The sequence below is a fragment of the Nuphar pumila genome, chromosome 3 (genome assembly GCF_984573655.1).
Source record: "Nuphar pumila chromosome 3, dmNupPumi1.hap1.1, whole genome shotgun sequence".
In the NCBI taxonomy this organism is placed as follows: Eukaryota; Viridiplantae; Streptophyta; class Magnoliopsida; order Nymphaeales; family Nymphaeaceae; genus Nuphar; species Nuphar pumila.
This window is the reverse complement of record NC_143251.1, coordinates 34,501,547-34,519,274: the sequence shown is the minus strand read 5'-3', so window position 1 is coordinate 34,519,274 and position 17,728 is coordinate 34,501,547. Positions and strand designations below refer to the sequence as shown.

Here is a 17,728-nt window from a genome sequence, read left to right as displayed (position 1 = left end):
AAGTTGCCTATATTGTGACTAGAACTTTTAATTTTTCCAGCATTCTATTGTTAGAGTTAAATCTCTTGATGATGACAGTACATACTCAGTTTGATAGGGGTGAGAGAGAGTATTAACATCCAAGGCCATCATTATAATATTTGGTCACTGGTCATATTTTATTACAATATGCTTAATCTTGCTTTATTGTTGTAATTTCGTTATTGTATTGGGGATAAAACAGTGTCACCTCCTAAGGATTAAGTTTTGGGGGTCTCTGTTACAGCGAGGGGATCCATCTCTATTTTCTTTCTTTAATTCTTTGTATCAGGCTATCCAAGGTTTGGCTTTGACACATAAAGATTTGATGCTTCCCCTTTCCACGTACATGTACACACATAGTTAAATATATGAACATATTTCCATGCATGTCTTCCACATTTATGCATGTGACACAGCCTATGTGATGATACGTGAGCTTGGTCACTGTAAAAATGAGTTTACATCCCATGATTTATACTTGGATTGAACAATCTCAGGTTTTATTTAGTTATTTTAGTGAAAATAAGGTAATGTGGTTTGAAAATGTAAATATAGGGTGAAAGGGAATGTTTATGAATCATCTCTTCTCAGCTGAATGTGATTTATTTCTTTTCTGCTTTATTTGCTCAATCTATAATTCTGAGATAATGCTTCTTTTCACCTTGTGAAGTTCAGTTGGTCAAGTTTGTGAATGCTAGATTCTGAACTCGTGCTATTTACTTATGTGTTGATTTTTTTAAGCTGCTGTCAAGGTTTGCCTATGTTTACTGGTTATATTAATATGTATTACACTGGAATCTCTATGGTCCAGTTTGGTATTGCAGACTTCTAAAATGCTGGATCTAATTTTATGTGATGATTTATTTGTTTCTCAGAGGGTTCAACACCTGAAGAAGAAGTTTTATTTTCATTTTCAAGATTATGTTGACTTAATCATTTGGAAGGTACACTGATGATTCTTTTGGTTTGTTGTTACATTTGAAAATTTTCTTTCAACATTTTTGAAGCAATGATTTTGTTGCTTAGTCATATACATATTTCTGACTTCCCGAGAACCAAGAATTATTTTATCTCATTACTTTGTTTTGGAATTCTTATTCATTGTTTCTCCATATTGTGCTATTATGTAATACAAAATACTCTTGGTATATGTCCTTGAAGCTATTATTAAGTTTTGTTTGCTTTTATCAGGTGCAGTTCTTAGATCGCCATCACCTGCTGATCAAATTTGGTAGCGTAGATGGAGGGGTATGCATTTTTTTCATCCATCGAAAATCTCTGTGTTGAATTTTTTCTTGGGAATGGAGTTTGATATGGCTATTATCACTTTTTATGGGAGCATACTTCAAGTTCTCATTCTTTTCATTGTATCCTTTTGCAATTGTAGGTTTCTAGAAATGTTGAGCATCATCCTGCATTCTTTGCTGTATATAATATGGAAACAACTGAGATAATTGCATTTTACCAGGTATGCTGTATTTTGTATTTGCTATTTGGATATGATGGAACTTGCAGGGGCTGACTTCTCTTTCTTATCAGCAAAATTCTGCAGATGAACTTTACTATTTATTCGAGAAGTATGCTGATCACTTTTGTGCAAACTCAAAAAATCCGCTGCACATGAATTTTATATCATCTCACTCTAATAACCTGTATGCTCTTGATCAACTTAACAGCTTGAAAGGGAACACAAGTGGCTTTTCGCAGGTATATTTTGAGATTATGTTCTTTTTTTAATTCATTCCCTTAAATCACAAAGGAAAAGAAATTCTGAACGTTTTCAGAGGGACTACTGCTGTTTGACATTATACATCCAAGTTTATCATCAGTCATTATTAGAACATCAACTGTTAAAGGTTACCAAATTTTATGTGGATTAGTATGGTGATGGTAATATAAGTGGGTACCATCTAGTCAATTGAGTCATTTACTGACACAATGAAATTATTTCTAGTATGCTCTAGAGGTAACAATGATGTAATAATTAGATCCACGTCTAGTGATGTCTTTTTCTTTCTGTTTTTATTTTTTTGATAGATTTCATCCAATGGTTTCACCTACAAAGTTAAGTGTGAAGTAAATAAGAGGTTGGCAGTGTGGATGGTTAAGGAAACACAAACAAACAAGATTGCCTTATAGACCTTCCCAACTGAAAAAGTCTATTTGTCTATGTATTCTTTACTTGTATTTGTTATTTTGTATTTCGGGTCTGAATAATATATCAGACCAACCCATACTGTAAACGAAGGATATATATACATGTTTTAGGTCACGATTTCAGTATTGGAAGTCTTGACAGCTGCAACTCCTCCTTTCCCTTTCATCTTTTTTTTTCATATGTGACAGATCCTAGTGAAATCTGACATGGTATCAGAGTAGAGATCTATCTAGGGCTTCGAAGCTGCTTCCAAAAGGTCTGACCTAAGAGATCGACCTCCATCCAATCAAGAGGTTTTCTTCTTCCACAGTTTTCTTCCATCTTTTTTTCCTTTCTTTCATTTATTCCTCTACTATTCTTCGTGCCTGAATATTCAGATTTGACGTGAATCTGCGTTAGACCTGAAAGGCTTCAGTTCTTCTTTCTATTCTCGTCTCACTGTTTGTATTGAATATTCAGATCTGATCGTGTACATGCGTCAGATCTAAAATATTCAATCCTTGCGTCAGATCCCAAATTTTCTTGATCGTGCATATTCTTCGTCTCGCACTTCCTCATTCTGTCAGATCTGAAATACTCAGATCTGATTGTGAATATTCTTGGTCTCGCAATTCCTATTTCTACCAAACCTTGTCTGAAACAATCGGATCTGATCATCCATCAGTATCAGGTCTGGGATACCATGTTTCTTGATTGCTGAATCACGCAAATCGCTGTGTCTACAAATCGTTGTGCCTACAAATTGTTATGCCTACAAATCGTTGTGCCTACAAATCGTTATACCTACAAATCGCTGTCTACAAATCATTGTGCCTATAAATCGTTGTGCCTACAAATCGTTGTGCATGAAATACATCTGTTGTCAAATCCCATATTCATGAAACCCTTTGTTCTTGAACTAGCCTAGTTCTCATTTGTGATTTATTAAAGTCTGTTCAGCGTGAGCTGTTCTGCTCCCTTTCTTGCATTTATCACAACAAAAAAAGGACAAAGGCAAGAAGGGACAACCAACAAGTTTCTCAAGCAGTGGACTGCGCATCTCGTGAATACCTTGTTAACTTTTAAGCTATGGACTCCTCCCATTCTTCCCAATCTGGTCTCTCTTCGAGTTTTCTCAATCAGCTTGTTTCTAAAAAATTGACCACCTCAAACTTCTTGATTTAGAAAAGAGAGATCATTCCTTTTATAAGGAGTCAAGGTCTCTTAGGTCATCTGGATGAAACCACTTCAACTCCACTGGAATTTGTTGCGCGAGAAGAGAAGGATGATAAATGGGCAATCTTAATTGTTTATGTAAAAAATGCAGAATATCTCAATTGGGAAAAGAAAGATCAGTCAATGGTCGCGTATATTACCTCTACACTCTCTCAAGAGGTACTTATTGCAATTCCTGATAATTGCACAACCATGCAACTTTGGGAAAGACTGGTTCAGACATATTCACAAGTTTTTCAGGCAAGAATGGTTTTTCTCAAGAGAGAATTTCAGCTACTGAGAAAAGACTCCATGACTATCATGGAGTATCTAAACAAGATGAAGACTATCACAAATCAACTTGCGGTTATAGGATAGGCAGTGAGCGACAGTGATATGGTGCAGCAAACCTTGAGTGGATTGAGATCAGAATATAACATGATTGTTACTTCGTTACTGTGTTTGCATGCTCTCCCCACCTTTGATGGGCTTCAGGCTAAATTAATTCAGTATGAAATGACTATGAAAGGCTTTTCTGAGGATAATTGCACTCATATGAATACCCAAGAGGTCTTTGCCACATGAATGACTTATGGTCGAGGATGAGGGCGAGGAGGACAAGAGCAAAATGGACACGAGGGACGTGAATTACTTCCCACTCCCACCGTTACTCAGGGATCAAGACCCATTCCCACATGCTTCTTTTGCAACAAAATGGGGCATATCAAGGAGAATTGTTGGCATAATCCTGAAAATAAAGGAAAATCTAAGGCAGAATGAACAGGGAACTTTGTTCGTTGACTATGGGGCAGCAACTCACGTGACCGGTAATGCAGGTAAACTTTTCAAACCTATTCCCTATTTTGACAAAAGTAAAATTGTCATTGGAGATGGATCTTATCACCCTGTTACTCACATTGGAAAGTCTATCATCCCCATGTCACATTCTACTCTTAAACTCTCTAATGTCCTTTATGATCCCAATATCAAGAAAAATATTCTCTGTTTCTAAACTTGTTGATGATAATCATGCTTCAGTCGAATTTACTCCCTTCTCTGTGCAGGTCAAGGACCTTCACACGAGGGAAACATTCGTTGAAGGAAAGAGACAAGGCAATATGTATGTCTTTCAAGAAGATACATGTCATTCGGCCTGTCCTGCTCACTCGGATTTGAAGTCTCCATTATAGTTATGTCTTTCTGAAAATGTTCTTAGTATTTTTGAATATAATGAGCCTTCTCTATAGCACAGTCGTTTAGGACATTGTGGGAGTCATTTTATTGAGAAACTTGTTTCTAATAATCTCATTCCAAAAGAAAGTCTCAACGTGTTAGAGAGAAGTCAAAAGTGTTCTAGTTGTCTTTTATGCAAGTCATGTATTATCTTTTCGTTCCATTAATAAGAGAGCTTCAAAGCCTTTTGAGTTAATATGTTCTGATGTATGAGGGGCCTGCTCCAGTCATCTCTGGATCTGGAAGCAAGTACTATCTAATTTTTGTTGACAGTTACTCTCGATACACCTTGATATACTTCATGAAAAATAAGTCTGAAGTTTTTCTTTTGTTTCAGAACTTTCTGTCCTTAGTAAAAAATCAATTTTCCGAGTCCATTCAATTTTTCCAATGTGATGGAGGAAGGGAGTTCACATCCAGTGACTTCATTTCTTTTCTTCAAAATAATGGGATAGGAAGAAGAGTGTCCTGCCCACACATGCCATAACAGAATGGGATTGCTGAACTCAAACATAGGCATATTGTTGAAAGTGCGATGAGTATGCTTCATGACGGTCATCTTCCCATTAATCTGTAGATAGAAGCCTTTCATTCTGCTGTACATGTGATAAATAGACTGCCCATGGTTGTTTTAGAAAAAAGTCTCCTTATCATTGCCTTTTTGGAATTCATCCTGATTATCATGACTTACGTGTTTTTGGATGTGTTTGTTATGTGCATATTGATCAGTCTTTAAGAAACAAGTTTCAGGATAAGGCTCAGAAGTGTAGATTTGTGGGATATGCAGATGACTACAAAGGATACAGATGTTATGATCCCATTAGCAGACGCATCAAAATCTCAAGAAATATTGTCTTTGACGAGCTGAACTTCGATCATAAAATTGGCACATGTGATATGTCCTCTACCTCAGTTGAAGTTTATTACCCTTGGTTGAATTCAGAGCTCTTTGATAGTTCGATTGAAGAATGTCATTCGGACTATGTGCAACATGAAGAAGAGAGTCCCAAGATCGTTGGGACATCAGAATCGCAGAATTGTGAAGCAGCACCACCATTGGAATCAGGAAGGTATAAGGGCATTTTCTACACCAGACAGAGAACGCCTTGTTCATGACTCCTAAATCGGGCTCAAGAGGCTATACCAACCTCCTCACACACCCTTGACGTCAGGAGATCCAGTTGCATGCGGCATCCTATTGATAGGTGTGTCAGCTGCAATAATTTCTTCATGGATTTTCAACTCTTTTTTACTGCTCTCAACAAGGAAGATGAACCTATTATGTACTACTAGGCAGCCACCTCTAAGAAATGGGTAGAAGCATTGAATGATGAGATGCAAGCCTTGCATGAATGTGGAACCTGATAAATTGTTCTCGGACCGCCTGACAGAAATGTGGTAGGATGCAAATGGGTATACAAAATAAAATATACACCAGATGGGACCATTGAACGATACAAGGCAAGACTCGTGGCAAAGGGTTTCACACAAGAAGCAGGACAAGACTATGATGAGACTTTTAGTCTAGTGGTGAGAATGAGAACAATTCTAATCATTCTTTCCTTAGCTGTTGAACATGGATGGACACTGAGTCAGCTTGATGTTAAGAATGCATTTTTGCATGGAGGTTTGAAGCATGGTTGCCAGTTGAGGAAGCGGGAGCGGGAAGCGATACGGGAAGCGGGAGCGGGAAGCGAGGCACTTTCAAAATTTTAGGAAGCGGGAAAGCGTGGGACCACTTAGGAGCGATTCGGGAAGTGTCTCGGAAGCGACCTAGGAAGCGTCTCGGAAGCGACCTAGGAAGCGTCTCGGAAGCGAGGGGGAAGCGAAAAAAATAAAAATAAAAAATAAAAAATACAAAAAATTTAAAAAAAACAGGGGAAGCGAGGGGGAAGCGTGGGGGAAGCGAGGGGGAAGCGTGGGGGAAGCGTGATGGGAAGCGCGCTTCCCATTAAAGGGAAGCGCGTCCCCCATTAAAGGGAAACGCGTCCCCCATTAAAGGGAAACGCGCTTCCCAAAAAAGGGGGACGCTTCCCCCCACGCTTCGGAAGCGCGACGTTCCGCGCTTCCGAAGCGCGCTTCGGGGAAGCGTACTTCCCCTTTTAGCTAGGCGCTTCCGGTAACCCTGGTTTGAAGGAGGAAGTTTACATGAAACAACCACCTGGATACTATGAGGAAGATTGTAAGACAAATGTATGCAGACTAAAAAGGGCTATTTATGGCTTAAAGCAATCATCTCGCTCTTTGTTTGATAGCTTCTCTCTTGAGATTTAGAAGCATGACTTTTCTCACTCCCTACTAGATCACTCATTGTTCATCTTTAGAGGGCAAAATGTGATCACCTTATTGCTAATTTATGTTGATGATATTGTCATCACAGGAAACTCTGAGAATCATATCAAAGAAGTAAAGAAACTACTGAGTCAGAGATTCAAAATGAAAGACCTTGGTGCCCTGCGTTATTTTCTTGGAGTTGAAGTTGATAGCCGAGCTGGTGGGTTGACTCTCACCCAACACAAGTATACGATGGACGTTCTAACCAAAGGAGGTATGAAGGATTGTAAACCTCTAGGGACTCCAAGTATTCTTCACCAAAAACTGAGTGCTCATGCTGGAGACTTGTGTGAGGATCCCACTAGGCACCGTAGCCTAATAGGGATGTTACAGTATCTCACATTCACTCGACTTGATATTGTTTATTCAATCAATCAGGTGTCCCAGTTCATGCATGAACCGCGTACTGGGCATATGGAGGTTGTTAAAAGGATACTCAGATATCTGAAAGGAATAGTTGGGGATGAATTGATATATTCTCCAAAACCATCTGGCAAGGACATGCACGAGATCACTGTATATTGTGATGCAAACTGGGCAGGGGATCCAGATGAACGAAGGTCTACATCAGGATATTGCATTTTTATTGAAAGAAACTTAGTATCCTGGAGCAGTAAAAAACAAAAGGCCATTGCTAGATCAAGTACTGAGGCTGAGTACAGATCTATGGCTGCCGCTACTGCTGAAGTCACATGGGTCAGGCATTTGCTAATTGAAGTGGGAGAAGTGATATCTCAGTTTGTCTTGTTGTGCGGTAATAAAAGTGCTCTCAACATGTCATTCAATCCGGTTCATCACAGTCGTGCCAAGCACATTGAGATAAATCAACATTTTGTGAGACAAAAGGTTAAAGAAAAAGAGATCGAGCTCGAATTTGTTAACACAGAGAGACAAGTTGCAGACATATTCACAAAAGGCTTGACCAAGGATCATTTTTGGACACTTAAAGGCAAGTTGTTCATGGTTCAAAACCATGATCAACTTGAGGGGGGGTGAAAAAGTCTATTTGTCTATGTATTCTTTACTTATATTTGTTATTTTGTATTCCGGGTCTGGATAATATATCAGACCCGACCCATACTGTAAACGAAGAATATATATATACATGTTTTAGGTCATGATCCGCAGCTCCTCCTTTCTCTTTCATCTCTCTTTTCACGTGTGACAGATTCTAGTGAAATCTGACACCAACTAGGTCACAACCCTCAAGTGTTGTGCAAACTACACTGTCACATTAGTTACCAAATCTTAAACAATGTTTTTCTCTTCAGGTAATTGGAGCTTCCTCCTATTATATAGGAACCCAGCTTTTCTCCGTGGCATTGGATCTGATATCACTTGAATTTTTATATTGTACTATGTAATGCAATATAAATTCATTTATTGATAGTAAAATTATATCTAGTATGCATTACAAAAGTTACAAATCTGTAATAATTAAATCCATATCTAGCATCCTCTTTTATTTTTATTTTTTGTTAGATTTTATCCAAAGGTTTTGCAACAAGATTAAATGTGAAACAAATAAAAGCTTGGCAGTGGGCTTTTATTTTTGGCATACAATTATAGGGTTCATCACTTACTATTTATAACTGGTAAGTTGGTAGAGTTAGTAGATGTTATGTGTAGGAGAAATATTGATATTTTATGTCTACAAGAGACCAAATGGGTAGGTGAGAAAGCAAAAGTGATAGAACCATAAGGATATAAGATTTGATATACAGGAATAAATAGGAATAGGAATGGAGTAGGGATTGTTATGAGTTGTGAGTTTATAGATAATGTAGTTGAGGTCCGTAGGAAGGGTGATAGGATCTTACTTATTAAATTAGTATTAGGTATGAATATTATTAATATTATTAGTGTTTATGCACCTCAAGTAGGTTTAGATGATTCCATTAAGCGTCAATTTTGGGAAGATTTAGATGGAGTAGTACAAGGGATATCTTATGGAGAAAAGCTTTTCATCGGCGGTGACCTTAGTAGGGATGGATTTAAGAGTATCCATGGAGGCTATGATATAGGAGAAAGAAACGAAAGTGGAGAAAGGATTTTAGATTTTGGTCTGTCCTATGATATGATCTTAGCAAACACTTGGTTTAGGAAGAGGGAGTCTCACCTAGTGACATTTAAAAGTGGGGTTAATACGAGTCAGATAGATTTTTTTCCTACTTAGAAAGAAAGATAGGGGTTGTTGCATAGATTGTAAGGTTATACCGGGAGAAAGTGTAGCTACACAAAATAGAGTCTTAATTTTAGATCTTAGAATTAGACAATGCCGCAAAAGGGATAGACATAGGATAGATCCTAGAATTAAGTGGTGGGCACTGAAAGGAGCTAAACAAGGAATGTTTGTAGAGCAGGTAGTTAAGGCAGCTGATTGGTGTCTCGAGGATGATTTAGAATCAATGTGGAATAAGATAGCGGGTGGCATGAGAAAAGTGGCTAAGGAGGTATTGGGTGAGTCTAAAGGCGGTGCACCGCTAGGTAAGGATACATTATGGTGGAACGAGGATGTCAAATTAGCTATTAAGGTTAAAAGAGTGTTATAGAAATCTAAGTAAGAGTCGTGATAATGAGAATTTGGAGAAATATATGATAGCAAAGAAAGAATCTAAAAAAGTAGTTCGAAACGCGAGGGATAAGTTATATAAGGAGGTTTATGACAAGTTGTATACCAAAGAGGGCGAGAAGGATATTTATAGGCTTGCAAAGATGAGAGATAGGAAATCGAGGGATCTGGGTATGGTTAGATGTATCAAAGATGAAACACAAAGGGTTTTAGTTAAAGATGAAGAGATTAAGGAGAGATGGAAAGATTATTTTGATAAGCTATTTAATGAAAGTTATGCTCAGGATCTTGGAGACTTCTCCATTCCTTTTCATGAGATGAATCGTGACTTTATGCACAAGATTCAAAAGAAAGAAATTGCAGAGGCTTTGAAGAAAATAAAATCAAGAAGGACAGTTGGCTGAGATGGTATACCTATCGAGGTTTGGAAATGCTTGGGAGAGAAAGGTTTAAAATGGTTGACAAATCTTTTTAACAAGATTTGGCGGACAAATAAGACTCCTAATGAGTGGAAGTAGAGTACTTTGGTGCCTCTATATAAGAATAAGGGTGATATACAAGATTGCACAAACTATCGTGGTATAAAACTCATGAGTCATACTATGAAACTTTGGGAGAGGGTGATTGAGTCTAGGTTGAGGAAGGTTGTCATGATATCAGAGAATCAATTTGGTTTTATGCGTGGAAGATCAACTATAGAAGCTATACATCTTTTTAGACAACTTATTGAGAGATATAGAGAGAGGAACAAAGATTTGCATATGGTTTTTATTGATTTGGAGAAAGCATACGATAGAGTACCTAGGGACGTTCTCTGGTGGACAATGATGAAGAAAGGTGTTTCTCTCAAGTACATTAGTATAATTAAAGATATGTATGAAGGAGTAGTAACCAATGTCCGCACTTGTGGAGGGGTGACAACCAATTTTCCTATAACGGTTGGGTTACATCAATGATCTGCTTTAAGCCCTTTCCTATTTGCTATAGTGATGAATGAGCTTACGAGATCAATTCAAGAAAATGTGTCGTGGTGTATGTTGTTTGCTGATGATATTGTTTTGATTGATGAGTCTAGAGCTGAGGTTAATGCTAAGTTAGAATTATGGAGACAGACATTGGAAGCAAGAGGTTTTAAGTTGAGTAAGTATACAAAATATATGAAATGTTGGTTTAGTAAGCAACGAAGTAGTGATGGGAGTGTAGTGAAACTTGGTGAGCAAGAAATACCGGTGGATGATTGTTTCAAATATTTGGGATCTATCATTCAAAAGTATGGAGAAATTGATGGAGATGTAAATCATAGGATAAAGGTTAGGTGGTTGAAATGAAAAAGTGCAACTGGAGTGTTGTGCGATCGTAGAATGCCATTGCGGCTAAAGGGAAAGTTTTATAGGACGACTATTAGGCCCGATTTGCTATATGGTATGGAATGTTGGGCTGCCAAGAGACATCATATTCAAAAAATGAGTATAGCTGAGATGCGTATGCTTAGATGGATGTGTGAAAATACAATAAAAGATAAGATTTGGAACAGGGAGATGCGTAAGAAGGTAGGCGTTGCACCCATTGAAAATAAGATGAGAGAGAATCACTTACAGTGGTTTGGACATGCCTAATGATGCTCCAGTTAGAAGGATGGAGAAATGAAAAAATATATTAGTTAAAAGAGGTCGGGGTAGGCCTAGGAAGACTTGGATGGAGATGATAGAAAAGGATATGAATGCTTTGAATCTCACCGAGGACATGACATTGGATAGAAATGATTGGAGGAGAAGGATTCACGTGGAAGACCCAGAATGATTTTCTTTTTTGGTTCATATCGCCGACCCCAATTGTTTTGGGATGAAGGCGTAGTTGTTGTTGTTGTTGTTGTACATAGAGAAACCGCCCCCAGGAACAGAGACCTAGCCGCGCGGCTCTGCCTGCCATACTTGCGGTCACTATACTGGCAGCGTAAAACTCTGTGGGCTTACCCCTTGCCCGCTGGGAGTTGCCATGCTTTGGCTTGTGCAAGGGGTGATGCCCATGAGATTTGAACCTAGACCGCCTGCCTAGCGGCCTAGGCCCCATCCCACTACGCCAAACCCCTTTGGCGCGCTTGACAGTGGGCTTAGGTAGGGAAAAATTATAAATAAATAAGATTTCTTATAAACCTTCCCAAGAAGGTCACAACTCTCAAGTGTTTTGCAAACTAGCACTGTCACATTAGTTGCCAAATCTTAAAGAACATCTGCTTCCTATGGTAATTGAACTTTTCCTCCTATACATCTACCCCCCTTTTCTCAATTGCATTGGATCCAATAATTTTGAATCTTTATATTGTACTACGTAATGCAATCTTTTGCTTAAATTCTAAATATAAAAGGATCTCACTCCAGATTAAAAGAATGGGTTGTGCTACATCTTCCTAATCATAAGCTATGGGTGTATCGTAGATAACTAAATGTTACACCCACAGTCATCAGTATCATTCTCAGCAAGTGTTTTCTTGGGAGTTTTTTTTATCAAAAAGTTGTTTTCCTCAAGAAAAACTGGAAAAGATATCTGAAGTTAAATTTTTTAAATTAATATAACGAATAATAAAAAAGATAATAAATAAAAGCTTTTATAGTATTTTTCTTGCAAAAATATAAAGAAATAATTAAAAAAGTTTTTAAAGTATAAAAAACAAAAATAGAAAACAAATACTTAAAAATATAAAAAAGATATTTTTTGAAAATCTTGAGAAAATTTCACAATAATATCATGCTTTTTTTACTCTGGTGTTATTTTGAAAATATTGTAAAAATATCAGGAAAATATTGGCCGACCTTGAAATACTGGTAATATCGTGATATCAGTGACTATGGTTACAACCCATAGTTTATGGTTGTCAGCATTTTTGTCTGGAGCAGGAGCATACACAGTTTCATATGTCATTGAATCAGATATAGGAGTGATTTTTTTTTCAAACATTGAAAAGATTGTTTCTCTTTCTCTCTCTGTCTCTATATATATACATCTGACATATCTGAAGTTATGACTTTTTCATTTATGGTTTGAACCCTAATCAACCCCATGTTTATGTATATCATGGTCAAGTACTTAGGTAACCTGGAAAACAGTCACTTCTTTAAGAAAATCATTGATAATGTTTGGCTTTAAGAAATAACTTTGCAAAAGTTTTGTAAAAATTCAGAAGGCACATTATTCGTGTGCAATAATATAAACAAGTAGAAAATGCAATAGTTTAAAGCAGGGTTACCAGAAGCGCCTAGCTAAAAGGGGAAGCACGAAACGTCGCGCTTCCGAAGCGTGGGGGGAAGCATCCCCCTTTTTTGGGAAGCGCGCTTCCCTTTAATGGGGGACGCGCTTCCCATGGGAAGCGCGCTTCTCATCACGCTTCCCCTCGCTTCCCCTGTTTTTTTCAAATTTTTTTATTTTTTATTTTTTATTTTTTATTTTTATTTTTTTCGCTTCCCTCTCACTTCCGAGACGCTTCCTAGGTCGCTTCCGAGACGCTTCCGAGACACTTCCCGAATCGGTCCTAAGTGGTCCCACGCTTCCCCGCTTCCTAAAATTTTGAAAGTGCCTCGCTTCCCGCTCTCGCTTCCTCAACTGGCAACCATGGTTTAAAGCAAACTGAGAATCTGAGAAAGTTCTATGTTTGAAATAGTAAAAAGAAGCATATAGTATATTGTGAAATATCTGAGATTTTTAAAGTCTAAAAAATTTGCCTTTAATATCATTTAAAGAAAATCTCATGAAAATATTGTGTGTGTGTGTGTGTCTTTATTTCATGGGGACATGCTATATAAGGTGTCCATGGGGTGCTGCATGACATATGCACATGCAACTCATATGTGACATTAAAAAATTAATTTTAGAAATTTTAATAGTTTTAACCATTTTTAATAGTTAATATATTTTTATAATTAAAATGCCAGTAATATCTTTTATCAACTAAATAATAAAAAATCCATGTTTCCATGTTGTAATGTTCAAAAATTTGCATATTGCTGTCTCATACTTGTATTAAATGCACATTTGTGTTTGTGCCCATTTGAGAAGGGGGTTTGTGTGTGTGTGTGTGTGTGTGTGTGTGTGAGAGAGAGAGAGAGAGAGAGAGAGAGAGAGAGAGAGAGAGAGAGAGAGAGAGAGAGAGAGAGATGCTTGATTGTGTTGAAGCAAATGAACTCTAGATCTTATTTGTTGGTATATTGGTTATCCATCATCTTTGTGAGCAAGTCAAATGAGTTATGCTCATGTTTAGCATCTATTTGAAGCTATGGTATCTGGACACTCCATTTTTTCCTCCATACCCATGTCGACACGTGTGTCCCCGTGTCAACTGCCATTTTACCCTCCATACATGCAAGTTTGTATTCAATTTATAATTTATAATTATATTTCAGTATATAATATATATTTTAGATATAACATATATATTTAGATTATATTCATTTTTTTTAATTTGTTTTATATTTATGTGGATGGAGAAATGGGAAAATATATTAGTTAAAAGAGGTCGGGGTAGGTCTAGAAAGACTTGGATGAAGATGATAGGAAAGGATATGAATGCTTTGAACCTCACCGAGGACATGGCATTGGATAGAATCATAGAAATGATTGGAGGAGAAGGATTCATGTGGAAGACCCAGAATGATTTTCTTTTTTGGTTCATATCGCCGACCCCATTTGTTTTGGGATGAAGGCGTTGTTGTTGTTGTTGTTTTATATTTATGTGATATATATATATATATATATATATATATATATATATATATATATATATATATATATATATAACCGTGTCCCCGTACCCACATTTTTTGGAATTGCCATGCCGTACCTGTACCCAGGTGACAGATTTGAAGAAAACAAATATGAAAGCAACTCTCTCTCTCTCTCTCTCAATGAGAAAGGAAGTCCATATGCATTTGTCAAAATAATGAGATTCATCCAGGTATACCAGCCAACCTAAAACAGGTTTCCACCCTTATGCATCACCCAGTATTTTCCTGATATTGGATTTTTCCACATTTGCAAAAGAGTTGGTAGTGTGCCAGGACTTACTTTACTCTGTTCTGCAAGGACATAGTCACTTTTGTAGCATGACCTTTTTCTGCAACGACACAATCACTGTTGCAGCATAACCTTTTCCTCGTGTATGTGTGTGTGTGTGTGTGTGTGTGTGTGTGTGTGTGTGTGTGTATTATACATGAATACATTGTGTAATTTGACATGTTAAACAACTTTATGGAGCTTTTAAATGAGCCTAAGCTTTGTCTCTGGCTTGGTTCCTTCAAATAAATGAGCCAGCACAGTTTGCTTATCAAAGAAACAAGCTGAATCGACCTTTTAGTGAGTAGCGCCCAAGCTTGTCCCCAGAAGGTCAGTTTTTTGTCATCCAACCTTCTGCAATGCATGTAATAGATGCCAAAGTTTAAAGGTAAAAAAAAAATGTTCTGACTGTAATTTTTTCATAAGAAATTTAAGGAATTATATTCGAGAATACAAGTATCTTTGTTGCTTATTGGAAGATGTGTAGTGAGGGCTTGTGATGCCTTGGATTCCAAATTGAAGAATAAGCTTTAAAAAAATTCATGATTTTATTGCTGGAGAAAGAAAGCTCATGACACATGTAAGGTTTGGTTCAATTCCAATTCCACTGTATAATGCAATCAACCCAGTGAAAAAGCATCTGCACCACCTTCAAAAAGGGAAATCAGAAAGTGCACTTGTTAAATCATTTTGTATATGTGGAAAAGAGCAACTTGATCGCATGATTACTTAAATGTTTTATGCAATAAAATAACATGCAACATAATAGTAGTGTAGTTCATAAGTGCTCTACAATCAGCACTACTTAATGGCATTTTCAAGGATGGAAAATACTTCAAAGCAGTGTTTTATGCCCATACTACATAAAATTGTAAACAAAGCATCGACCATCAAGTTTAACTTCAAGGGTGTTGAACACAATTCTAGTATTTTGATCCTGCTAGAATTCTAGAGTTGATTGGTGGAGCTCAGACCATTTTACTATTTACCTCACTTGTCAGTTTGGTAACTAACAGTGTTTAAAATCCTATTGGGGATAAACCTTAATATAGGAATTGAAATCTCATAAAGGGGGCTAGGCCATTTTTGAGTGTCTAGCACCAACCCAGATGGTTTTTTTCATGTTAACAGAAAAGTTAATTAGGTGCATGTTGAAATGCTGGATAGAGGTAGTGTCACCAAAATACCGACTTATTCAGTTACTCATTTTTCATGGTTTATCATGGTTTCACATATTTGGGCACTAATGAGCTGCTTGAGGCCTCCCCTAACTGCACGTGGGTGCTTACTTCTCTCAACTAGCTATATCGTGGCTTACATTTACCCAGGTCTTGGTAAGCATGCTTTGGGCTTGTATTGCTATGATCTTTGAAATTCTTCATAAAAATATGTGCTTGTGGTTAATAACTGTAAATGGAAAGGAGTTGTGTTTCACAGCATATTTTGGCTTACTCATTTGATATCTATTATATGATTTAGTTAGTGATTTTAATTTAGTTGTTTCATTGGCCTACTTTTTAAATGCTTGGATAAATAATTTCATGCCTTACTGTCTCATAGTGTTATATATTTATGCTTGGCACATTTAAGAGCCATGTTCAGTTTTTACCTTTTCACATGCAGTTTGTGAAGAAGACGCTGTCTTCATTACCATTCAGTTGCCAATCACAAAGCCCTTCCCCTTACTTTGATCAATCACTTTTTCGCTTTGATGAGAAGGTGCATATAGTGAAATACTCTTTCTCAAATGTTGCATAAATTACACTTTCATAAATCTTTCATTGGTAGGATTTTTTTATTCCATTTCTTCATCCTTATGTAGCAAAATAGAAGCAAATGTGTTATCATATTGTATGTTCAGAGCTGTTTGTGATGTTGCAGTTGATTTCAGCGACAGACCGTCATAGGCAATCGACTGAGCATTCAATCAAGTTTATCTTAAGGAGGCCTCCAAATTCTCTCAGGTTCAAGATAAAACCAGGTAATTGGCTTGATGTATCATAGTTTCAATTTCCGTATAGTGGTGGAACCAATTACTATCCATAGCCTGACATGGAGCATAAAACTTGCAATGGCTTGAGTTCCACTTTTCAACTAAACAAAGACTGAATTGAACCAGAAATTTTGCTTGTATAACAGGTCCAGAGGCTGGCACTGGAGATGATCGACTTAAGAGGATCTGTTCATTCTTGTTCCACCCGGTCTTTCCCTTGGTGATTTCCATTCAGCAAACCTACATGCAACCGACTGTTGTGAATATCCATTTCCGCAGATAGTTTGCTTAGTGGGACCATCTTATTTCTCATTTTGTGTCATGAAGGGTTCTAAATTTTTGAGTTTTTGACTGTCTGAGAGGATAGATAGGCTGCCTTTACTATTGTAACATTATTCATTTTTTGTGAAACAAAAATTCAGCTAAAAGTAAATCCATCACATTTTCCTCTCATATGTGGAAGAACATTCACATTCCCTTTCTAGGAGGGACCATTGCTTCTTTAACTATGGAACCAACAAACATCTAGTTATCTTTGCAATCATCCGCATATTCCTTCCAAAGTAAGCAGCTACAGAGGATTGTAATATTCTGATATTTGGACTATTGTTAATAACATTTAGGAAATTAGCCATTAACATCTTTATATGAAACTGATTTATTTTTATCCAATTGTTGTGCTAAATTAGGATAAAAACATGCATTCCATTTGTGGAGGTTGTTATACATTTGCTTTTGTTATAACAGTCAATCAGGTATGTAGTAAAAAGGTTTCAATGTTTCATTCATAGTTACCGGGAGGTGAAATGGATACGGGAAACGAATCTTAATTGGCTCAAAAGTTGGCCTCAAGAGATGTCTTGTAAATTAGGCTTTACAAGTGCCATATCTACGATTTTATTGAGCGGGAAGCTTGCCGTGGATTTGAAATTTGTTAAGAAAATTTCCATTTAGACCTTTTGCATATAATTCTAAAATAGAGACACTTTTTGGAATTTCCTGATATAGGCCGCACTTTTTCTGAAAACTGTTAAATTGAGACCTCGGGTTAACCTCCAACATCTTGGAAAATGTGATTCTTTTGAGTTTTCATTGTTGCCCTTTGGAGTAAAAAAAAAATTTATTTACTCGTAAAAAGAAAGGGAATATTTCATTTAGGAGCCATTTGAGTAATTTATAA

The 17,728-nt window shown here is 37.0% G+C and overlaps 1 protein-coding gene across 2 annotated transcripts in view; it reads left to right on the top strand.

Moving 5' to 3' along the window:
• Positions 1-17,220, top strand: part of DET1 (light-mediated development protein 1 / deetiolated1 (DET1)) — a 44,573-nt gene extending 27,353 nt beyond the window's left edge. Inside the window, exons 5-11 of one of the 2 annotated variants that reach the window (XM_089999268.1) lie at positions 897-965; positions 1,213-1,269; positions 1,409-1,489; positions 1,561-1,728; positions 16,179-16,274; positions 16,437-16,536; positions 16,695-17,220. In XM_089999268.1, the coding sequence (XP_089855394.1) occupies positions 897-965; positions 1,213-1,269; positions 1,409-1,489; positions 1,561-1,728; positions 16,179-16,274; positions 16,437-16,536; positions 16,695-16,831 (708 nt within the window). In that variant the 3' untranslated portion in view covers positions 16,832-17,220. The remainder of the gene's footprint in view (positions 1-896; positions 966-1,212; positions 1,270-1,408; positions 1,490-1,560; positions 1,729-16,178; positions 16,275-16,436; positions 16,537-16,694) is intronic. The other variant, XM_089999269.1, reaches the window with a different exon arrangement.
• The last annotated feature ends 508 nt before the right edge of the window (positions 17,221-17,728 follow it).